This window comes from Sorex araneus, chromosome 5 (genome assembly GCF_027595985.1).
Source record: "Sorex araneus isolate mSorAra2 chromosome 5, mSorAra2.pri, whole genome shotgun sequence".
NCBI lineage: Eukaryota > Metazoa > Chordata > Mammalia > Eulipotyphla > Soricidae > Sorex > Sorex araneus.
Window position 1 is genome coordinate 29,151,387 of NC_073306.1, and position 24,973 is coordinate 29,176,359.

General features: G+C 42.3%; 1 protein-coding gene across 6 annotated transcripts in view; it reads left to right on the plus strand.

The window, feature by feature from the left end:
• The first annotated feature begins 350 nt into the window (after nt 1-350).
• Nucleotides 351-24,973, plus strand: part of IPP (intracisternal A particle-promoted polypeptide) — a 72,494-nt gene continuing 47,871 nt past the window's right edge. The window contains exons 1-7 of one of the 6 annotated variants that reach the window (XM_055140378.1): nt 351-2,050; nt 3,856-3,979; nt 6,044-6,381; nt 12,565-12,996; nt 17,331-17,486; nt 19,778-19,945; nt 22,683-22,820. In XM_055140378.1, the coding sequence (XP_054996353.1) occupies nt 6,090-6,381; nt 12,565-12,996; nt 17,331-17,486; nt 19,778-19,945; nt 22,683-22,820 (1,186 nt within the window). In that variant the 5' untranslated portion in view covers nt 351-2,050; nt 3,856-3,979; nt 6,044-6,089. The other 5 variants (XM_055140379.1, XM_055140380.1, XM_055140382.1 and 2 more) reach the window with 5 other exon arrangements.

The window sequence follows — 24,973 nt, forward strand, 5'->3', positions numbered from 1 at the left end:
GGGATCACCAACTATAATGTAGTCGAAGGCCATGTGGGAGAAGGGAGTTGCGGGCTGAATGAGGGCTAGAGACTGAGCACAGTGGCCACTCAACACCTTTATTGCAAACCACAATAGCTAATTAGAGGGAGAGAACAGAAGGGAATGCCCTGCCACAGTGACAGGGTGGGGTGGGGGGGAGATGGGATTGGGGAGGATGGGAGGGATGCTGAGTTTACTGGTGGTGGAATATGGGCACTGGTGAAGGGATGGGTTCCCGAACTTTGTATGGGGGAAGCATAAGCACAGATGTGTATAAATCCGTAACTGTACCCTCATGGTGATTCATTAATTAAAAATAAATAAATTTATTTAAAAAATCAATATGGTACACTCTTAAAATAAGCCAGAAGGCAATTAATTTATAATAAACATGTCCCTAATGGAAAAAAAAAGACAGTATAAAATTATAGTAATTAAAACAGGAGGGCATGGATAAAGAGACCAACAAAACTGAATAGAGAACTGATCCCAGCCTGAAAGAAAACATATTAGGGTAGAGAATGTACATTGTAGATCAGTGGAGAAATATGAAGTATTCTATAAATAACATCATAGATAGTTAAGCATATAGAAAGACAAAAAAAGAAACTGGAGCCCCCCAATTCAAACACAAAAACTGATCTCTAGTGGCTTAAAGAATTAAATGTTGGGGGGGCTGGAGCAATAGCACAGCGGGTAGGGCGTTTGCCTTGAACGCGGCTGACCCGGGTTCGATTCCCAGCATCCCATATGGTCCTCTGAGCACCGCCAGGAGTCATTCCTGAGTGCAGAACCAGGAGTAATCCCTGTGCATGGCCAGGAGTGACCCCCCCCCAAAAAAAAAGAATTAAATGTAGGGGCTGGAGAGATAGCACAGTGGGAAAGGCACTTGCCTTACATGTGGCTTACCGAGTTAGGTTCCCAGCAGGCCATATAGGCCTGCTCACTGGCTGAAGTGCTACCTGAGCACAGAGCTAGGAATAAGTTTTGAGCACAACTGGATGTGGTTCCAATTTAAAAAATAATAAAAGTTGGGGGCTGGAGCAATAGCACAGTGGGTAGGGCATTTGCCTTGCACGCCCCGGACCTGGGTTCAATTCCCAGCATCCTATATGGTCTCCTGAGCACCGCCAGGGGTAATTCCCGAGTGCAGAGCCAGGAGTAACCCCTGTGCATCGCTGGGTGTGACCCAAAAAGAAAAAAAACTAATAATAGTAATAATAACTTAATATGATCAGTTTTCTTATAAAGCAACTTAGTTAATAGAAAGTCAGAAGTTTCTATAGGTTCAAGTCCCTCCAGCTTCTGCTAGATGATGTCCAGTCATCTAATTTGTTTATATCTAAATCACTGACAATTTTCCTCCACAATAAAACCCTTAGAGCACCTTTTACTAAGGAAATCGAAAAGAAGCCACAGACACGTAGTGCACCGCTGGGTCGGTACACTTGCAGAACTCTGTTCACCGTGGGCTGGAGTCCGAGTCACGAGCCATCTGCAAGTCACTACTGTGACTGATACGCGAAGCGGCTGAAAACCACCAGACTTGCTGGATTCTTCCTTTTCTCCAAGTTGACAACCATTCCCACAGCGCGCTGCTCCGCGGCGCCGGGCCTCAGGAAGGGATCTGAACTGAGACAAGCGCCACGCGGGGAGTTCGCGTCTTTCTTGGTACCTCCTGGGCTACCGAGATGCGACACGCAAAGTGTAGGCGGCCGAGAGACTAGGGCGAGCAGCAGCCGGGCTTGCCGGGGGCGGGGGGCGGCGGGGAATCAGCCCGAGCCCCGGGGGACCCGCGCGCGCGGCGCAGACGGTCTCCGGCGCGGGCGCGCGGAGGGGCACTGCGCACGCGCACAGCGGGCCGTGCGGGCGGCGCGCCGGAGGCTGCCAGCACCGGGCCTCACCTCCGGCCTTCGCGGGCCCGCGCGGCCCCGTCACCTCCAGCTCGTCACCCGGGCCCGGCTTCTCTCGCCTTCTCGGCGGGTCGCTCCAGAGCGCGCAGATCCGGAGCGGGAAGGGAGCGCGGCGGGTAAGGAGGGCCCGCGGCCGGGGTGCGTCCACGACGGGCTTGGCGGTGTCCTCCGCCGCCCTCCCGGGCCCTGGGGACCAGCGAGGGTGCTCCGCGGGCCCCGCTCGGGGTTCCGGGTGTCATCCCTCGCGGCCCGTGCCCCCGCTCAGCTCGCCCCGACCCGGGCGTCCGAGCGCGAGCCCGCGGCCCGGCAGTTCCGGCAAATGGACCTGAGAGAGATGCCCGGCCGGCCATTGAGATCGCGCCGGGGTGTCCTCGCCCCGCGTCGCCGCGGCCCAGGGGCAGCGGGCCAGCCCGCCCGCCTGCCCCAACGCTCCCGCCCGGACACCCTCCGCCGAGATCGCCCTCCCGCGCGGCGATCTCAGGCGCATTCAGGCAGAGGTTCTGAGGATGAGCCGCCTCTCGAGGGCCCCCGCTGCCCGACCTTTCGCAGCCTGCCGGCACCGGGCGCGTTCGGTTCGGAAGTAGGAGCCCAGCGGGGGCCGCATCCGGGAAGGGAATCGATACCCCGGCGGCCTGTGCTGGCGGGCCCCGCGGCTGCACACGAGCGAGGTCGCGGGCTCGCAGTCGCCGAGTTGCATGGTTCGTGGACTCGTATTTGTAGCAGGAGGCAGCATTGCAGCTCCGTGGCTGTGTGTGATGCTTTGAAGTTGGGGGGGGGCAGCGAAGGGATCTCGTAATTTAGGCACTGAAGCCCCTAAGCTGCGCACAGGAAGAGATCCAGAACGACAGGAGAAAAAAAAAAGGGGGCCGCATAGCCATGCCATCCATGTTTACCAATATCTTGCAGGTCAGGTTTCTGTGTAGAGACCAATAGGCTTTGTGTTTATGTGCCACTTCCGTATAATACGATGACATGACATACACTGCAGATAGGAGGGCCCCTTGGACCTCTCAAAGTTAATAATGTAAGTCCTAGATTATTATGATGATTACCTTTTCCCTTCATGGTTTGACTGTGTTATAATAAAATTGACCACGTTTCCCCCCTAATATCAGTCCATGGCAATTTCTGTTCATCTCTGATATTTAAATCACAAAATCTTGGTCTACATCACCAGTGTGCTAGATCTTATTTATTAATTGCTGGACTTTCATAGCCCAGGGTAGAAAAAATAATTTGGATTTATCCCTTTTTTTCCCTTTGTTGAAGCTGATAGGCTCGTTTTGTTGTTGTTTACTTGTTTTTGGCCACACCCAGCGCTGCTCTGGTTATTCCTGGCTCAGCACTCAGGAATCACTCCTGGTGGTCAACAGGGGACCATATTGGATGCCAGGAATCTAACTGGGGTCTGCCACATGAAAGGTAAATGGCCTACCCGATGTACTATCACTCTGGCCCTGCCTGGCTTTTTTCTAGAATTTGTTATCTCTTTGCTCATCCACCTGGAAACCTAAATGGCAGTTCTGAAGTCTGACTACTCTTCTATATATACCCTGATGAGCGTATGCTGAACACAAAGGCCCATGTCCAGATTTCTGTGCATGGGTTTCAAAACTTTTCTTATGTAACCTGGCCTAATATTTCCTGTGTATGTGATACAGTGGGAAAAACCAAGAAGACCTGAATTCAAAGACTGAATTCAGCCATTATGTTAGCTGTGTCCTTAGGAAGTTATGAGCTTCATTTTCCTTCTCTTTCTTTTCAAATAACAATATCTTTTCTTCCACTATCTTAATTATTGAGTAGTTCACAATAGTAAAAACGTGAACTGAGCTTAAAGCCAGCTAAGGTATTATTATTATTTCTCATTTATTTCACAAACACTTGAAAACCAGAGCTAATATAATCCTGAACTTAAAAGACTGTCTTTCAGACCGAAGAGAGAGTATAGGAGTGAAGACCCTCGCCTGCACTTGGCCTATCTTGGCACCGCATTGTAGTCCTCTGAACACTGCCAGGAAGGATCCCTGAGCATAGAGCTAGGGGTAAGCTCCAAGCTCATCTGGGTGTGGTCCAAAGTTTTTTCTTTTTTTGAAAAGGGACTTCTTTCAAGTAGATTTTGCTGTGGGAGCATGCATGTACATTTATGTATATCAATTAGGGTGGTAGATTGACAATCCAGAGGCTGTAAAAATATAGGCTGTAAAAATAGAATAAAGAGATCACTGAACCAGAGGGGAGAGGAGTAGGAAATGATCCCTGAAAAAAATTCTATGTGGTAGAGTTTTGAATTATAGCAGAAATACAGAAGGAAAAGGTGGGGAAAAGTGCCATTAAAGCGACATTATCTTTTAGAGAATAAATGCAAAAATGTTAGGTTTTATGGAGCGATAGCACAGCAGTAGGGCATTTGCCTTGCACGCAGCGGACCCAGGTTTGATTCCTCTGCCCTTCTCGGAGAGCCCGGCAAGCTACTGAGAGTATCTAGCCCGAACGGGACGTGGCATATTTGATATGCCAAAAACAGTAGCAACAAATCTCATGATGGAGATGTTACTGGTGCCCGCTCCAGCAAATCAATGAGCAACGGGATGACAGTGACAGTGACAGTGGTGTTCAAAGAGGACTGGAGCCATAGCACAGCGGGTAGGGCGTTTGCCTTGCACGAGGCCAACCCAGGTTTGATTCCTTCATCCCTCTTGGAGAGCCCGGCAAGCTACCAAGAGTATCCTGCTCACACGGCAGAGCCTGGCAAGCTCCCCATGACGTATTCCATATGCCCAAAACAGTAACAACAAATCTCACAATGGAGATGTTACTGGTGCCCGCTCAAGCAAATTGATGAACAACGCGATGACAGTGCTGACAGTGCCCACAGTGTTGACCTTCAAAGAGGAATAAAAGGGCCAAGGATTGGGGGCTGGAGCGATAGCACAGCGGGTAGAGCATTTGCTTTGCATGCGGCCAACCTGGGTTCGATTCTCAGCATCCCATATGGTCCCCTGAACACCGCCAGGAGTAATTCTTGAGTGCAGAGCCAGGAGTAAGCCCTGAGCACTACTCGATGTCCATCAGATGGACCCAAAAAGAAAGAAAAAAACAAATCCTAATACAAGAGAAGGAACTGGGGGCTGGAGTGATAGCACAGAGGGTAGGGCGTTTGCCTTGCACGCAGCTGACCCAGGTTCAATTCCCAGCATCCTATATAGTCCCCTGAGCACAGCCAGGAGTAATTTCTGAGTGCAAAGCCAGGAGTAACCCCTGTGCATTGCTGGGTGTGACCTAAAAAACAAATAAACAAACAAAAAAGAAGGAACTGGATTGACAGACTGGGACAAGATTGGAAGGGCAGGTGGGATGGCAGGGGACTCAAATCCTGTGGTTGGTGCTCAGGGCTTACTCCTGGCAGGGTGGGGACCATACTGGGTGCTGGGGATTGAACCCAGGTCAGCCATGTGCACAGCTAGCACCCTTAAAATTCTTTAATTTGTAATTAATCCTTAGCATATAAAGCCCTTTAGGAACTGGAACAGTAGTTCAGCGAATAGGGTACTTGCCTTACACATAGCTGACCTGGGTTCAATCCCAGACACCATATACGGTCCCCTGATCCCTGCCAGGAGTGATTCATAAGCTCAGAGCCAGGAGTAAGCCCTGAGCACTACTGGATGTGGCCCCACCAAAACAAAACAAGACAAAACAAAAAGAATTTTAAGCAAATAGCCTGACCACAGTTGCTTTTTGAAAATTTATTTTGGTTGCATCGTGCAATATATACTTCCTTACTGCAGAGTACAGAAACTTTGTTCTGCCTTTGTACCTTTCTTTTCTTCATACTACCCAGAAGGATTTCTGAACATAAACTCCTCATACCATCACACTATTTATCTTTCAGCATCTTATTCAAATTAACATTTCTGCCGTGGAAATATCTTCCAGTTATTTTAGACTGTTAGAACACAGTTTAGTCATTATTTGTTTCATGTATGCTTATGTCCCTAACTAGATTATAAACTCGAGGGTAGGAAATATTTCATGTACATGTGAATAGAAAACATGTTAAAACACAAAAATATGTTGCTTAGTTTCTTTTCTATTTTGTGTTTCAGAGTAGGACCAGATTATGGGTGATTGTCTGTCTAACTAATTATCATCATGGCTAATGAAGGCTGTTCCAAGGCTACTGATAATCCTTTTCCAACGGATAAACATGCCCAACTCATCTTGGCACAGATCAATAAAATGAGGAATGGACAGCATTTCTGTGATGTACAACTACAGGTTGGAAAGGAAACTTTTAAAGTTCATCGGCTGGTTTTGGCTGCCAGTAGTCCTTACTTTGCAGCTTTGTTCACTGGAGGAATGAAAGAGTCTTCAAAAGATGTTGTACAGATTCTAGGAATTGAAGCTGGAATCTTTCGCGTACTTCTAGATTTCATTTACACAGGTATGTTAAGTGAACCTGTTGCTTCAAATGAAGACTGATGTAATACATACACTGCCATGGGAATACAAATTAATCTAATTTTTATGGAAAGTAATTTGGTAATATGTTGCCATCAGTCTTTGAAAAGTTCAGTATATTTTGATCCAGTGTTCCTTTTATGGAAATTCTAAGGAATTAGTACTGCAGGAAAATATTTATGTACCAGGATATTTATTGTAACTTTATTTATAGTAGCATATTATTGAATACAATCTAATTGTTCCTCAGTAGGTTATGTAGTTAAATAAATTATACATGTCTATGTAATAGTATTTTTTAGACCTTGCAAATGATAAAAATATATATTATAATGGGAGAATGTTTACAATATATTAAATGAAAAATATCTAGATATAAATATGGCCCAGGTTTTGTAAAAATAAAAATATTTGTGTGTATTTGTGCACAGTTAAAGATCAAAATGTCGATAGTGTTTATAGCTAGGTGTTGGAAATGGAAGATTCTTATATTTTCCTTTTTATTTTGGTTTTTCCCTGAAAATGTTTATAATTAGCATGTTTAATCAAAACCTTTATTTTTTAAATGTTTTTGATGACTTATATTGATATTAGAAAATGCACACAAAAACTATTGTATATGAAGTGTTAGTCTTATGTGTAACATAAATATACACAAACAAGAAATTTATTAGAAATACACTTAAGTGTTAATAATAGTGTATGTCTGTGTATGGAATATGTGTGATTTTCATTTTAATGCTTCTCTGCCTTAAAGGTTTTTCCACAGTAAACATATATGTTACTCTTATAGTCAGAAAAATGTTTGAAAACGAAGACTATGTTTGGTATAGTTTCAAGAATATACTGTATACTCCTTAAAGGAATACAGCAGGCCTTTGAATAATGTCCAGTTGAATGTCATTTTGTTATAACATTGATGAGGAAAACAAATCTGGCCAATATTGACCAAAACATAGGACCTTGTTTTTGTTATGCGTCTTTTTGCTGTCATATCACTTGTCATTTTGCTAAAGCTGTGGTATCCAAGAACCTATCGACAATGTTGAATGAGGACTTAACTGTACTTGGGTGGAGATAAATGTGTTTACTGATACAGGGTTTTTTTTTAAATGCATGGTTGAAAAATGACAAAAGATGATTTCTCTGTGCTGTTTCATATTCCTTTTTGGAAATTTTCAGAAAATGATTAACTTAATTTGGGGTTGTAAAAATGCCTTTTATCTACTGAAAGCAATGCAGCTCTGCCTAATGCCTGATGTACTGAGGGGTTCTTGACTTCACTTTTCTAAATGACTTGTGCGAGCTAATTAAACTGCTTCATAAATGCCCTTGCTTCTCTTATTTACAAAGTCTAAATCAATACAGATGACTCTAATGTAATTAATGTTGAAGTACATAAAAACAAAAGAAATGCCACAGTTATCTATTCTGCTTCAGTTGTCTGATAGTAGTGAAAGAAACTTACTAAAAGAGAAGGTCCACAGCATCCTTACTGTATTGCTGGTGATTAGTACTTCCACCAAAAAAACAAAAAAACTCAAAGAAGTAAAAGGTGCAAAGTATATCTGTAGGGAGGGGATTGGCATTGTAGATATTGACATTTAAGTATAAATTTGGTATAACAGTTAAGAACATCTTTTGGCTGCTAAAAGGAGATATAAAATGGCTTAACCAAATAGGAGCTTATTAAATGTTACACAAAGATAAATCCACAGTAGGTATTCTAGGGTTGGTATCGGGGCTTCACAATGTCATTAGTAACCCATTATTCTTCCAGTATTTTGCTTCACCATCTGTACAGTTAATAGCTTCTAATTGCATGTCACAGACTCGATTCTTTTCTTTCTTGTTTTTGCATTTTGGTTTTGGGGCAACACCTGGCGGTGCTGAGGGCTTACTCCTGGCTGTACACTCAGAGATCACTTCTGTCAGTGCTCGGGGAACCATATGTGGTGCCAGGTATCGAGCCTGGGTCAGCCGCATGCAAGGCAAGCACCCTACTTGCTGTACTATTTCCCAGCCTAAGAACTCTTAAGAGGAGCACAGAAGAGGCAAAGACTAAAGTAACTGTCAGCTAATTGTTTTTTAGATAGATCTTACCCATCAACTGCTGACTGTCCTATTTACCAAAATTTTACCCTATTTGCAAGGAAACCCAATAAAAGAATAGTTGTCATACATGACATAAGATTCTATTAGTTAGGATGGGTATTTATTGAACAAGAAATTTGGTAGTTAATACAATTAGCTTTAAAAAATTTTTTTTAGGTTGTGGGATTTGAAACCAGTGCTTCAATGTGTGATGTGTGCATATCAGCATTCTGTCTCTGAGCATTACCCCAACCCCACATTTCTTTGGGAGGTGGGGTTGGTTTTGCCCCATGCTCTGTGCTCAGAGCTTACTCCTGGCAGGCTCAGGGGACCATATGGGGTTCCAGGGATCAAACCCAGGTAGGCCACTTATGAGGCAAGCACTCTACCTGTTGTACTGTCTCTTCTGGCCCCCAAGCCCCACCGAGTAAAATCATCTTCCCTGGGGCCAAGGCCTGTAGCTCAGTAGTAGTATACATGCTTCTCAGGTATGAGAGCCTGGGTCCCTGGTATCAAAACAAAAAGCTGACTTTTGATTGTCATTATAATTTATGTTTTGTGTGTGGGACCAATAAAAACCAGTCTCTGGGGGCTGGAACGATAGCACAGTGGGTAGGGTGTTTGCCTTGCACGCGGCCGACCAGGTTCAATTCCCAGCATCCCATATGGTCCCCTGAGCACAGCCAGGGGTAATTCCTGAGTGCAGAGCTAGGAGTGACCCCTGTGCATTGCTGGGTGTGACCCAAAAAGCAAAAAAAATAAAATAAACAGTCTCTGGACTTATCTATATATCATTAACAACTCAGGTCTAATAGATACCTTAATTCTTACCTTAGGTTTTTATGCACTTAATCTAGAATTATGAATATGGGTTTGTGATGCTTGACAAACCCATATTAGCTATTGCGAGACAAGGCATTTCATTTAACTCTAGTTAATTACACATTCTGTCAGCAGATAATTATTGAATTCATTTTTATCTTTTTTTTTTTTTTTGGTTTTTGGGTCACACCCGGCGATGCACAGGGGTTACTCCTGGCTCTTCACTCAGGAATTGCCCCTGGCGGTGCTCAGGGGACCATATGGGATGCTGGGATTAGAACCCGGGTCGGCCGCATGCAAGGCAAACGCCCTACCCGCTGTGCTATCACTCCAGCCCCTCATTTTTATCTTTTAGGTTTTAGGCCACACCTGGTGGTGCTCAGGGGCTGCTCCCATCTGTGCTTTGGAAATCTTGAGGTGCCATAATCAAGCCCAGGCCTCACATATATAAAACATGCACACTTGCCGTTTGAATGCTCTCCTCAGCTGTTTGAGTACTCTGTAGAGGTAGAAACTGGGAACATGGTAGTATATATAAGTATATATATCATGGACTCTTCGCAGAATTTTGTTTTGCTTTTAGAGGTACTCATGGGCTGCTTCTGATTTGGTGCTCAGGAGACCTTGTGGTGCTGGAATTAAAGCTAGGCATCCCATATGCAGAACATTCCAGCCCTTCGAGCCATCTCTCTAGCCCATGCCTTAGCAGAATTTTATTGGTAATGCAGATTAGGTACTTGCAAAATAGGAAAAAGCTTGTGAGAAACTCATTTTCTTCTTATAAAGTGCATCACATCAGTTTATAATTCAATTGATCTTAGCTTTTCCACATAGTGAGTTCTCATTTCATGCAAATAAATCTTACTTTGTGTTCTTTGCAAATATTGTCCCATGGTAGAGTCCATTTTCTGTACTTTAGAAAACTTTGCATTCAAGGGAGCCATAGTCTTTCTTTCAGCACAATCATTTTTTTTTTGCTGTGCTTTGATTAAATTTTTATGACCAGCTAGTACATGGTAAACATTGGGAGTTCACAAGGGGCGAACCTTGTGTTAGTAGACCTTATAAATCTAGTGGGAAATACAAACTTTAGACAAATAGTGGAGTAAATGTTTAAAAAGGAATAAAGATGAGGCTGGAGTCATAGTATAGTGGGTAGGGCACTTACTTGCATGTGGCTTACCTGGGTTCAATCGCTGAGACACCATATGATCCCCTGATCATTTCCAGGAGTAACCTCTGAGCATCTCCAGGTATGGCCCAAAAAGAAAAAAAATTTAATAGAAAGAAATAAAAAGATGGTCTGAAAAGGTAGTACAGGGGTTAAGGTGCTGGTCTTGCATCCTGCCAACTCCAATTTGACGCCTTGGCATCACCATATGTGGTCTCTTGAGCATTTGAATTACTTCTGATCACCACCATATGTGGCCCAACCCCCCACCCCCACCAAAACAAAACAAAAGGAAAGTATAAGATTAAAGGAAGAGGGACAGGAATCTGCATGCAATAAAGCACATGCCTTGCCTGCGTGGAACTGGGTTTGACCCCTAGCACCAACTTATTAGGTAAGAAAACTAGAGTATTTTTTCCTTTCTAGACAGAATTGACTATTGACTAATTGCTCTACCAAAATCATGTAAATATATGAAAGTAATGACCTCTGGGCTGGGGATGGAACTATGAGTGAGGTCCTGGGTTCTTTCTCATGCACACACACACACACATACACACACACATCAGCAAAGACCTCTGGAAAGAGAATAGAATATATTATATATAAATATATGTGTGTATGTGGACAAATATATTAAAAATATATATAAACTCTGTTTATATTAAATATAACATTTGAATAAATATATATACATATATTTACTCATATATATATTAACTCAAATGTTAAATAATATATTTTTGTGTTATAGACTCTTGGTTATGCCAGATTTTAAAATTAAGATTTGCATGGCCTTTTATCCTAATTAAAAATAGGGACCCTGGGCCAGAGCAATAGTACAGCAGGGAGGGTACTTATCTTGCACTCAGCCATCTTGAATTCAATCCCTGGCATACCATATGGTCCCCCCTAGCACCACCAGGAGTGCTTCCTGAGTATAGAGCCAGGAATAACCCCTGAGCATTGCTGGGTATGTCCCCAAAACAACGGCAAATAGGGACCCCGTCTTACTCTCCTCAGTACTTAAATTCATTGGATGTATGTAATTTTATGTTAAGCATAGACTTTGGACATGGAGATATTTCAAAAGTCTGGAATGCATGCCTGCATGCATGAGGCTCCTAGTTGGATCCCTGGCCCCGTCAGGGAGGCAGTCCCCAACACTGCTGGACCTGGACATTGAACTGTCTAGCCTGCATAGCCAGGCTGAGTATCATCAGGGACTGAGCTCTGCTTGGTAGTTCCCACCACCCCGCCCACTCCCCAAAATGCCAACAGACTTTGATGTCAGTTCGTACCCTACCACTCGGTCATGTGACTTGGAGATAGGATACCTAAACTTTGTGCTTTCTCTAGTTTTATTTATTTATTTTGGGCCATCTCTGGATGTGATCAGGGCTTACACCTGACTCTGTGCTCAGGAATCACTCTTAGAGGTACACATGGGACCATATGGGATCCTGGGGATCCAACCCAGGTCAGCTGTGTGCAAAACAAGCATCTTATCTGCTGTACTCTCTCTCCAGCCCCCATCTTGTGCTTTCTTAATAAGAAAAATAGCTTTATTTTTATATTTTAATTTAACTTAATTTTTGGTCTTTAGGTGACATCCAGCTATAATACGGGCTAACTTCTTGCACTGTGCTTAGGGATCACTTCTGGCGGTGCTCAGGGGACTAAATGAGGGTGCCAGGAATCAAACCTGGGTCAGCTGCATGCAAGATAAGCACCCTACCTGCTTACTATCTCTCTGGTCCCTCAAAGTACCTACTTTATAGGATTGTAGTTAGGGTGAAATGATATATAAAAGGATATGAGTATACAATGATAGATCTATCTTATTGAAAATAATCTGTAAATTCTGTCACTGTCGCTGTAATCCCATTGTTCATCGATTTGCTCGAGTGGGCACCAGTAACGTCTCCATTGTGAGACTTGTTGCTACAGTTTTTGGCATATAGAATATAAATATTTAATGTTTATTTTGCAAATACTAAACTATCAGTAGAAAAAACATAATTCTTTTTGAAAAGTCAAATGTTATTTTATTGACTATTTTGTCTTCCTACTTCCTAGGTATAGTGAATATAGGTGTGAATAATGTCCAAGAATTGATTATTGCTGCAGATATGCTACAGTTGACTGAAGTTGTTCATCTTTGCTGTGAGTTTCTGAAAGGACAAATTGATCCACTGAACTGCATTGGGATCTTTCAGTTCTCTGAGCAGATTGCATGCCATGATCTTTTAGAATTCACAGAAAACTATATTCATGTCCATTTCTTGGAGGTTCATAGTGGGGAAGAGTTCCTGGCACTTACAAAAGATCAACTAATCAAAATTTTGCGAAGTGAAGAACTCAGTATTGAGGATGAATACCAGGTTTTCTTAGCTGCAATGCAGTGGATTCTGAAAGATCTGGGAAAGAGAAGAAAACATGTGGTGGAAGTTCTAGATCCAATTCGATTCCCTTTATTACCTCCTCAGAGACTTTTGAAATATATAGAAGGTAAATATTTTGTTATATATCAAATTAGTTATTCATTGACTTTTTCTATTTAAAAGGTAATAGAATTTTTTTTCATTTTTTGGTTAAATAACATATTACTGGATGATTACTTGTACAAGATACTTGTGTTTGATGAGTATGCAGTAGCATTTAAGTATTTATACTCATTTTATTTTATTTGGTTTGGGACTACATGCAATGATGTTCAGGGTTACTTCTGGCTCTGTACTCAGGAATCACTGCTGATAGACTTGGGACCATGTGGGATGCCTGGGATTGAACTCAGGTCAGCCGCATGCAAGGCAAGCACCATACCCACTATACTATTACTCCATACTCTCATTTATTTTTTTAATTATTATTCGGGGTTGGAGTTTGGGCAGCACCCAGTGTTGCTCAAAGTCTACTCCTGGCAGTTCTTAAAGGATTATATGTGGTATCATTGATTGAAGTAGGATTAGTCACTCCACTTGCAAGGCAACCTTCTTAACCTCTGTTTTCTCTTTAGCCCAGAATTCAATAACCAGCACCATAAACATACATAGATAACAATATTTTTTAAATATTCATTATGCGACTGTGAGAGTATCATGCTGAGTGAAATGAGTCAGAAGGAGAGGGACAGATATAGATTGACTACGTTCATTTGTGGGATATAAAAAAAAAGTATAAAACTAATTTTCAAGGCCAGGGAAAATGGGCCAGGAGGACTGGTCAGTGGTTGGAAATTACTACAAGGGTGTGAGGGGTGGAGGGTACTTAAGATAGAGGAGGGTTCATTGTGACAACATTAGTCAGAAATAATCACTCTGGACAAGAACTGAGTATTGAAAGTAGGTAAAGGGATATACATGATAACCTTTTAGCATCTGTATTGCAAACCAAAATGTCTAAAATGAGAGAAAGAAAGAGAAGAGAGGTGCTTGCCATAGAGGGAGATGGGGATAGAGGGCTGTTTGGGGGGCTTGTAGGGAAACTGGCGACATTGGTGCTAGGAAATTACACTGGTGGAGGGATGGGTGTTGGAGCCATGTATGACTGAAACCCAATCATTAACAGCTTTGTAATATCTATCTCACGGTCATTGAATAAAATTTAAAAAAATTTTAATGTATTCATATGCTTTTAAATGGGAAAAATAAGTCATCTTTTAATGAGTGAGGTTTGTGCAACACCTTGCTATGTTCAGGGATTCAGGGGACCATAGGTAGTACTGGGGCTCAAACCTGGGTTGGCCATGTGGAAGGCAAGTGACTTACTTTACTATTTCTCCAGCCCTCTTAAGCTCTTTTTATTTTTATTTTATTAATTTATTTTTAATTTTTGTTTTGTTTTGTTTGGGGGCCAGATCCTGCAGTGCTCAGAGATTACTTGTTACTCTGCACTCAGGGACAGCAGAAAGCAGGGTGGGAGAGAGACCATATGGGATGCCTGGGATCAAACCTGAGTTGTCAGTATGTGAGGCAAGTACCCTGTACACTCCAGCCCCCAAAATTAATTTTTCATCTCTTTTTCCGTTTTTCTGAAGTATATTTTAATAGTATTGCTGTTTATTGGTATATTGCTCATGCTTTACACGGGCAACTCTGTTCATATCTCTTTGCTTTGATCTTTGATTCTCCCACCGAAAATTTGAGGGCTATGTTTTATTTTTGTTGTTGGTGGTGGGACTACAGATCAAGCCCAGAAGCTCACACTGACAGGACATATGCTGTAGCAGTGAGCCACATCACCAGCCTTTATGTGATGTGCTTTTTGCCTCTACTTCCTAGCCTGAGGCATGAGGGTGGGAGAATATAGACTAAGGCCGAAGACTTGCTTAGAGACCTGAGATCTGTTATTTTTTTTAAGTACAGTGTTAAAATCTGTTATTAACAAAGAAATCTGTTTTTTTTTTAAGATAGTACAGTGGGGAGGGAGGGGGCTGGAGCAATAGTATAGTGGATAGGACACTTTCCTTGCACGTAGCTGACCTCAGTTCAGTTCCCAGCACCAGCATCTCATACGGTCCTCCAGGAGTAATTCCTGAGTGTATAGCCAGGAGTAACCCCTGAGCATTACCAGGAGTGGCCCTAAAACAAACAAAATTATATATCCCTAATAATACTATATATTATTAGCGTTTTCAGTTTGTTTGGGGGAGATTAAGGGGACAAACCCATCCCACAGTACTTAGGGGCTATTCCTGGTACTATGTTCAGGATTTGCTCTTGGTGGTGCTCAGGGAACCATATAGTACCAAATATTGAACTTGAATCTCCTGAAAGCAGAGCCTGTGTTCCAGTCGATGGAGCTATCTCTCCGGCTCATATTAGGGCTGCCTTTACCCAGTCAAGGATGTGTATCACTATAGTGAATTGTGGCATTTTTGTTAGGTATAAACTGGTGATCTTCTCTAATTTTACTGATGAGCATATATTGTAATTTTCTTTTCTTCTTTTTCTGGTGGGTAGGGGGTTCGATTTTTGGGTCCCACACAGTGATGCTCAGGTTTTATTTCTGGGTCAGCACTCAGAGATCACGGCTGGTGGAGCTTAGGTACCATATTGGGTGCCTGGGTCAGCTATGTATAAGACAGGCGCCTTCCCTCCTATACTGTTTCTCCAGCCCCAAATTTTCTTTTGATGGTTTTGTTCTTTGACTTCTCAGTTCTTTTACCTACTCGTTCTGCCTTTCTTTAAATTATTAGTTGTTAGAAAGGATTATGATTATGATTTTGGGTCATACTGCCTGTGCACAAGTATGACCCATATTGGCTGACTCTCTACTCAGAGGTCACTCTTGGAAGTGCTTAGGAGGCCATTTAAGGTGTCAGGGATCAAACCAGAGTTGGCCACATGAAAAGCAAGTGCCTTAATACCTATATTATATTTCTTTTTTTTTTTCTTTTTGGGTCACACTCAGCGATGCACAGGGGTTACTCCTGGCTCATGCACTCAGGAATTACTCCTGGCGGTGCTCGGGGGAACATATGGGATGCTGGGATTCGAACCCGGGTCGGTTGTGTGCAAGGCAAACGCCCTACCCACTGTGCTATTGCTCCAGCCCCTATATTTCTGGTTCATTAGTGAGAATTCCTAAGTTTTGTTAACTTTTTTCCCCTCATTATTGTTTCTGGTTATGGGGATAAAACTGATACATTTCTTGGGGCTAGAGAGATAGTACAGTGGGTAGGGTGCTTACCTTGCACGAGGCCAACCACGATATGATTCCCCAGCACCCCATATAGCCCCGGGCCCATTCAGAATAATTTCTGAGTGCAGAGCCAGGAGTAACCCCTAAGCATGACTGGGTGTGTCCCTGTAAAAAAAATAACCAACCAAACAAACATACATTTCTTTGTTAGAGAACATGCACAAATTATAAAATACCTTGGGCTGTGTCTTAGCAGTAAAGCCCTATGTGAGGCCATGGGTTCAATTCCAGGTGTCACACCCTCCCTCCCAAAAGAACCTTGACACTGGGTCCATATCCTAAAGCTTGCTGGTGCGACACAAGTTGACTTACATCTCTAGTTTACCCTCTCAACTAACAACACTCCCTTTTGCAGGGATATTCTGCTTAAGCATGCTCAAAAGTCTTTTGAGAAGATGGACCTCCTCCCACTCAGCTATTTTATTTCTTGCTTTAACTTTTTTTTACTTTTGAGTTCTTTATTTTTCCATCTACTTGAACTATTTTTTTTTAAAGTTTGTGATATGGAACCACAGAGATAGTTCAGTGGACTGAGTGTATGCTTTGCATTCTGGAGACCCATGTTTGAATCCTTGACAGCATATAGTCCCCCTATCCCTATCTGGAGCATCCCTGCCCCTCCACCCAGTGCATACCCAGGAGTAGCCCTCAGCACTGCTGGCATTGACCTAAAAGCAAACACAATATAATATTTTTGACATTGTTTTATGTTTTTATTATATAAGTTGTAAATACTGAGTTTTGTGGGGTTTTTTTTTTTCAGTTTTTTCATTTCATTAGATATTTGTGATCCTGGTTCACTTTTCCATATTTATTTAGAAGTCCCCATGCATATGATTTTAAATACACTATCATGAATATTTTGAGGGTGGCTAGTGGTCAGACACATGTGTATGCAACATGTGCTCTAATAAAGCATCTTTTAAAAATATCTGATTTAAAGTAAGCGTACTCTTTAGAGGCAATGATAAAAGTGATACTTGGTACTGTAGGTATCTATTGATACCATTGATGGATTTTGGTGTTTTGATTAAGTGTATTTTATCTTTATGGAAAGATATCTTTTCAATATCTAAATTTAGTTTGTTCTAAATACTATATTTTAAACATTTGTTTTAAATATTATACTATTGTTTTAGGCATATCTGATTTTAATCTTCGTGTTGCATTGCAAACACTTTTGAAAGAATATTGTGAGGTATGCAAATCCTCCAAAGAGAACAAGTTTTGTAGTTTTCTGCAGACATCTAAGGTTCGACCTCGCAAGAAAGCAAGAAAATACCTGTATGCAGTAGGTAAGAAGTTTTAGAAAAGTAATGGAAATAATTTTTAGGGTTGAGACTCTTATTTTTATATTTTAATACTTTATTACTGTATGACAGAATATACAGTTGAGTTGAATATGCATGTTAATTTGATATAGGACATATATATATATATTTAATTGTGTTTATAAGGGCCAGAGCAATAGGTAGCGGGTAGGGTGCTATCTTTGTATATGGTCAACCTGATTCAATTTCCAGAACCACATATGGTTCCCCCAAGCAACCCCGGGAGTAATCCCTGAACACAAAGACTTGAGCACCACTGGGTATTGCTCTCAAATAAAAAAACAATAAATTATTTTAAAATTATTTATAATATTAAAAATTAAAATATTAAAAATAAATAAATTGTGTTCATATATACCATGTATATAGGAATTAACAATTTTTTTGTGACATACTCCTGTCTCATGTATGTCAGGCATATGCTTTTACTCTGGGCCTTATCCTCTGCCCCAATAATCTATTTGACATATTCTGTGATTGAAACTGTTAGGTTCTTAAATTACTGTTAGGTTCTTAGATTACCCAGTTATCATCAAGTAGCCGACTAAATAAAGCCTGCTGTTTTTTTTTAAATATTCAATATCATTTATTATCAGGAAAATGCAAACCATAATGGGGTATCACCTCACATCCATGTGAATGACCTACTTGAAAAAATTTGGAAACAGCAACTTTGGAAAGGATGTGGAAGAAAGGGGTTCTGGTATACTGTTGATGGGAAGTCTGCTATTTTGTTATGTGTGAGGGAGGCAGGGGGGCGAACAACCTGGCAGTGCTCAGAGCTTACTTCTGGCTCTGTGCTTAGGGATCACTCCTGGAGGCACTCTGGTGACACCTGGGGTGCCAGGGCTTGAAATCGGGTTAGCTGTATGCAAGGCAAGCACTGTACTCACTCTTTTATTGCTCTGGCCCCAATATATGCTTTTGTTTGTTTGTTTTGGGGTAACACCCAGCGATGCTCAGGATTTTCTCTTGACTCTGCACTCAGGAGTCACCTGAGTATGGCTTAGGGGACCATATGGGAAACTGGGGATCAAACCCTGGTCAGCTGCATGCAAGGCAAGTGCCCTAATCACTATACTATTGCTCTGTCCCTAAGTACTACTTTTAAAGGGGAACATTGAAACCAGGAAATTTGGGCTGGAGTGATAGCACAGCAGGGAGGGCATTTGCCTTGCACGCAGCCGACCCGGGTTTGATTCCCAGCATCCCATATGATTCCTTGAGCACCGCTAGGGGGTAATTCTTGAGTGCAGAGCCAGGAGTGACCCCTGTGCATCGCCGGGTGTGACCCAAAAAGAAAAAAAAAAAAGAAACCAGTAAATTTGAAAATAGTGAGGCTAGGCCAGAGAGATAGTACAGAAGGTAAATTCTTGCTTTGTATATGGTCGACCTTATTTTGACCCTGGGACTGCATATCCCACTGCCTAACAGTACCCTGAGTACCATCAGGGATGTATGGTCCTAGGATGTGAAGCCAGTACCACACACACACACACACACACACACACACACACACATAAACTAAAAAAAAATGTATGTATATATACATAATAGCAGGCCCTCAAGCACTTAATCTTGCTATTGAATAGTTAAAATGAATGTTTAGATGAAAAGAGCTAAATTTGTTTCATCATCACCACTTTTATGTTTAAATGTATGGGATTTGCTGTGTACCTCCTTTCTTTCCTTTATTCAAGTGGATATACTCGATTGCAGGGAGGACGTTGTTTTAACTAGGACCAGATGGTACAACACTGGTTAACTTTGTTGCACTTTAGTAATCTTTCAGGAAATTATACATTTAAGAATTATATCTGTGGGGCCAGAGAGATGGCTCAGAGTCCTGGATCACATGGCCTCTGAGCACCACCGGGAGCAACCCCCAAGCACAGAGCTGGAAATAGCTCCTGTGTACTACTGGATGTGGCCCAACACCCCCAAGCCCCAAAAAAGAGTAACAGATGTATCAGGGCTGGAGTGTAACTCAGTGATAGGGCATAATCTTCAATATATGATCCTGGGATGTGAAGCCCAGTACCACACACACACATACACAAAAGGTTATGTTTATGTGTATATATATATATGCATATATATTATGCATGTCTATATATCAGGCCTTCAAGCACTTAATCTTGCTATTGAATAGCTAAAATGAATGTCTAGATGAAAAGGGCTAAATTTGTTTCATCATCACCACTTCCGTGTTTAAAAGGGCTTCGCTGTGTACCTCCTTTCCTTCCTTTGTTCAGGTGGATATACTCGATTGCAGGGAGGACGTTGGAGTGATAGCAGAGCCCTCAGCTGTGTAGAACGTTTTGACACCTTTAGCCAGTACTGGACTACTGTATCTTCGCTTCATCAGGCTCGATGTGGACTGGGAGTAGCAGTTCTGGGAGGGATGGTCTATGCTATTGGAGGTAATAATGAGAATGTTTTGTTTCCCTTACTAGTTTATAGCTATAAATTTGGCTTCATTCTACTTCCTTAGCAATTTCCATGCATTTTGTTATTTTTGGTATCAGAGATAAAAACCTCACACATGCAAGGCAAGGGGGTCTATCCCTGGCCCTAAATTGACTGTGTTCATTTTGTTTGTTTGTATTTGGTTTTGGAGTCACAATCGGCAATGCTCAGGGGTTACGCTAGGCTCTGTATTCAGGAATTACTTATGTGGTGCTCAGGGGACCATATGGGATACTGGGGATCAAACACAGGTCAGCCGCATGCAAGGCAGATGCCCTACTTGCTGTACTATTGCTCCAGCCCCTGACTGCATTCTTATATGCCATATATAGCACTGTGGTACTGTCGTCCCGATGTTCATCAATTTGCTTGAGTGGGCACCAGTAATGTCTCCGTTGTGAGCCTTGTTACTGTTTTTGGCATATCAAATATGCCACAGGTAGCTTGCCAGGCTCTGCTGAGTGGACCGGAGACTCCCGGTAGCTATATATTGCTAGGTACTATGGAGATATAAACGAACTTAGTAAATGTTTATTGAATAAAAGAAAGAAAAAGGAAATACCAGTACTAAATATTTCAGACCATATGGATATTGTAACTTATCATAAGAGAGACCCATCATTTTTTATTTCATTGAAAAGTTGTCTATAAAATGTAGCACCAAAATTTTGGCTGGCATTTATTATTTAGGGTTTTTTTTGGGCACACTAGGCTGTACTCAGGGCTTAGTCCTGGCTCTGTACTCAGGGATCATTCCTGGCAGGTTTGGGGAACCATATGGGGTTCTAGTTTGTTGCATGCAAGGCAAATACCCTACCCACTATATTACTTCTCCAACCTCAATCTTCCCCTTTTTTGCTCTTTGGAGCCACTCCGAGTGATGCTCAGGAATCACTCCTAGCTCTCTGCATTCAGAAATTACTCCTGGCAGTACTAGGGGGACTGTATGGCATGCAGAGATTGAACCCAGGCTAGCTATGTGCAAGGCAAACACCCTACCCACTATACGATCTCTCCAACTGCTTTACTTGTTTGTTGGTTTTTTTTTTTTTTTTTTTGTGAATCCTGGCTCATTTCTGGGTTTACTTATAGCTTAAGGAACCATGTGATGCCAGGAATGAAATTGAGACTCCTGCAAGCAAAGCATATTGTCCAGCCCTTTGAGATATCTCCCAGGTCTCTTCTTATAAGGAAATTTTTTTATAAATAAATTCTTCCCTACTTCAAAGTAGGATCTATACTTGTTTATTTATTGTTTTATAACTTTATTGTTTTATAACTTTATTGTTTTATATGTCTGTAATGTACTTGGAATTGAGTTATATGGGTAGTTTATTTCATTTCCCCCGTGTTTACATAATGAGTTGTCCCAACAGAAAAGACTGTTGTGTCCTGATTGCCCTGCCTTGCCAGTTTTTAAAAATTATTACTATTATTATTATTAATACTGTATGAGGACTGGAGAGATAGTACAAAGGTCAAAATACATGCTTTGCATGTGGCCAATCTTGGTTTGATGTCTGCACCTTAACATTGCAGAGTGCAGCCCTGGAAGTCCCTGAGCATTGCTGGGTATGGCTCTGGAGGTCTCCAAACACCAGGTAATTCCTGATACTGCAGGGCCCAAGCAGCATTGCGTCCCTGGGCCCTTGCATTGAACCTCTGGCCCAGTGGCCAAGAGTAACCGCGATGGACTACCAGGCTTCCTGAGACTGCTTGGGAAGGCCTTCCCCCTTCTATAGGGATACTATATTATCCCTCTTATATGAGGCAGGAGGTATTTATAGTGGTCTAAATCATAAAGGCAGGGATCGTTGGCAAGGGCTGGAGGGAAAGGGAGAATTTAGGGAGTTTTAATTAATACATAGTTTCAGTTTTAAATATGAAATAAATTTTAGGAATAAATGCCTGTGGTGAATGCAAAATAATGTGGGTATGTTTAATGTTACAGAATTTTTAAATGGTTGAGATAGTGGGCAGAGAACTAGTACAGGGATTAAGGCTCTGTATGCCTTGCATGCAGCTGACTCGAAGCTCAATGTCCAGCACTGCATGGTGCATCGAGAACATGGGGCTTGGAAGTATCTCCTAAGCACCACTAGGTATGGTCCAAATCTCCCCCAAGTATTAGAGGGTTGGGGAGATAAAACGGGGCTTATAGTGCTTGCATATGGCTGACCAAAGGCCACTTATCTAAGCTAATATAAAAAGGTCTAGAAAGTACAATGGATAGGGTGCTTGCCTTGCACGTGGCCAACTTGGGTTCAATCCCATATGATTTGAGCACTGCCAGGAGTGATTTTGAGTGCAGAGCCAAGAGTAATCCCTGAGTATTGTTGGGTGTGGCCCCCAAACCAAATAAATAGATAAATAGATAAGGGGCTTGTCTTGCATAACCCAGCCTGATTTGATCCCCAGCGCCCCTTGACTTTTGAATATCACAGGATGTTCCTATAGGCCCTTAGGCATCTCTGACCATGTCCTGTGTGCCCCTTGAGCACTACTTGGGAGCCTTCCCTCCAAAAAAAGGACAATGCTATTAAAAATATTGATGGCTGGATAAATAAATGTTTTAAAAATCAGATATAATGGTTAAATTTCTTACAATGAGGAATGCTACTGATCATTGTATTGTGGTTCTATCCTTCTCATTACTAAACCTTCTCTTATCTGTTTTCTTTATTAACTTAGGTGAAAAGGATTCAATGATTTTTGACTGTACTGAATGCTACGATCCAGTTACTAAACAGTGGACAACGGTAGCTTCAATGAATCACCCCCGCTGTGGCTTGGGAGTTTGTGTTTGTTATGGGGCTATCTATGCTTTGGGTAATTATGCCATTTAATTTAATGATATATCTAATATTATTTAAATCCGTAGATTCTGATTGTGTCAGAATTGGGTCTTCCCTCCATAAGGTACTTACCTCTTTTCAACTTTATAAATTCAAGTACTCTTTTTCTCTTTTTTGGTGTGAGATATCAAACCCAAGAACTCATGTCTGTGAAGCTTGGGTTCTGCCACTGGGCTGCATTTGTTGCCCAAATTCTTTTTTTTTTTTTTTAGATTAGTGAATCCCCATGAGGTACAGTTACATACTTACAAACCTTCATGCTTGCGTTTTAGTCATACAATGATCGAGTACCCATCCCTCCACCAGTGCCCATTTTCCACCACCAATGATCCCAGTATCCCTCCCATCACCACCACCCCATCCCCCTTCCCTAACCCCCTCTGTGGCAGCCGTTGCCCAAATTATTATTCTTAAAATTTTATTGCTGAGGAATATTTTCAAGAATGGATTTCTCCATAAGAGAGAGAGAGATCACCATCTAAATGTAGAACACTTGGCTTGCTTTGGTAAAACTTTGGATTGGGTTTCCCAACACCACACACAAAAATATTTTATATATATTTATAAGATTCATAAATATGTATAATAAGCCACACCCACAAAATGCCCCAAACGCCCTGTAATCCCATCAACAGCCAAGATCCAGAGACTATAAAACCAAGCTCATTGAAGAGAGCAACGCAGAGTCTCTTGTCCCCTCGCCTGGCTGTCTTCACTAGGGCCTCTCAGATTGGGGCGGGTTGAGTTTCGCTCCTTGCCCCGAGTAGAGCTCCAGCAGCTAAAGACCTCTGGAACCCAGCCACAGCCATGCTCAAGGCCCCTCTCCACACGTTTGGATAAGACTCACGCATGAAGGAACTGGCAGAGGAACCCAGGTGTGCGGGACCCGGGCCTGAGATCTCCAAACCTGCTCTGATCGGGACTGGGCCTCCTCTATCCAGACCCCCCATTTTCCAGTAGCTGGCAGCCACACCCATAAACTGCCCCTGGCGCCGTGTAATCCCGTCAATGGCCAAGATCCGGACTATAAAACCAAGCTCCCGGAAACCTCTTATACCCTAGTTCTCCCTCGCAGAGAACCTGGCAAGCTACTGAGAGTTTCCTGTCTGCACAGGAGAGCCTGGCGAGCTCCCAGTGGCGTATTTATATGTCAGAAACAGTAATAATGATGGGTCTCACTCCCCTGACCCTGAAAGAGCCTCCAATGCAGCACCTTTGGGAAGGACGAGTAAAGAGAGGCTGCTAAAATCTCAGGTTTAGGACGAATGGAGATGTTACTAGGTCCGCTCGAGCAAATCGATGATCAGCAGGATGACAGTGTTACAGTGATATATAAGGGTGCAATAAAGAGTCACTGATCCCATTTTTATATATGTGTGTATATATACATATATATAAATATACACGCTGCACTGCACTGTCGTCCCATTGTTCATCGACTTGCTCGAGTAGGCACCAGTAATGTCTCCATTGTGAGACTTGTTGTTACTATTTTTGGCATATCGAATATGCCACGGGTAGCTTGCCAGACTCTGCCGTGCAGGCAGGATACTCTCGGTAGCTTGCCAGGATCTCTGAGAGAGATGGAGGAATCAAACCCAGGTCGGCTGTGTGCAAGGCAAACGCCCTACCTGCTGTACTATCACTCCAGTTCATACACACACACACACACACACACACACACACACACACACAATACCCTGAGAAGTCCATGAAGTAAATTTTTGACTATATAAATAAAATTTATGGTTAGGGTTTGCATTCTGAAATATAGAATATGGGTTTTTTTTGTTTGTTTGTTTTTGGGCCACACCCAGCAATGCTCAGGATTTATTCCTGGCTCTGCACTCAGGAATCACTCCTGGCAATGTTTTGGGGGCCATATGGGATCCCAGGATTGAACCCAGGTTGGCCACATGCAAGGTAAGCAACCTACCTACTGTACTATCTGTCTAGCCCCTTTATTTGCTTTTTAAGCTATGTATTGAAAACCAGATGGAGTTTTGAATTAAAGTAAAAGATGTGAGTTCTAATCACAGTCAAATTCTAATTTTTTTGGAGCCAAAGACATATTACAAGCAGGTATGACATTTATCTTGCATGTTACCAACCCAAGTTTAATTCCTG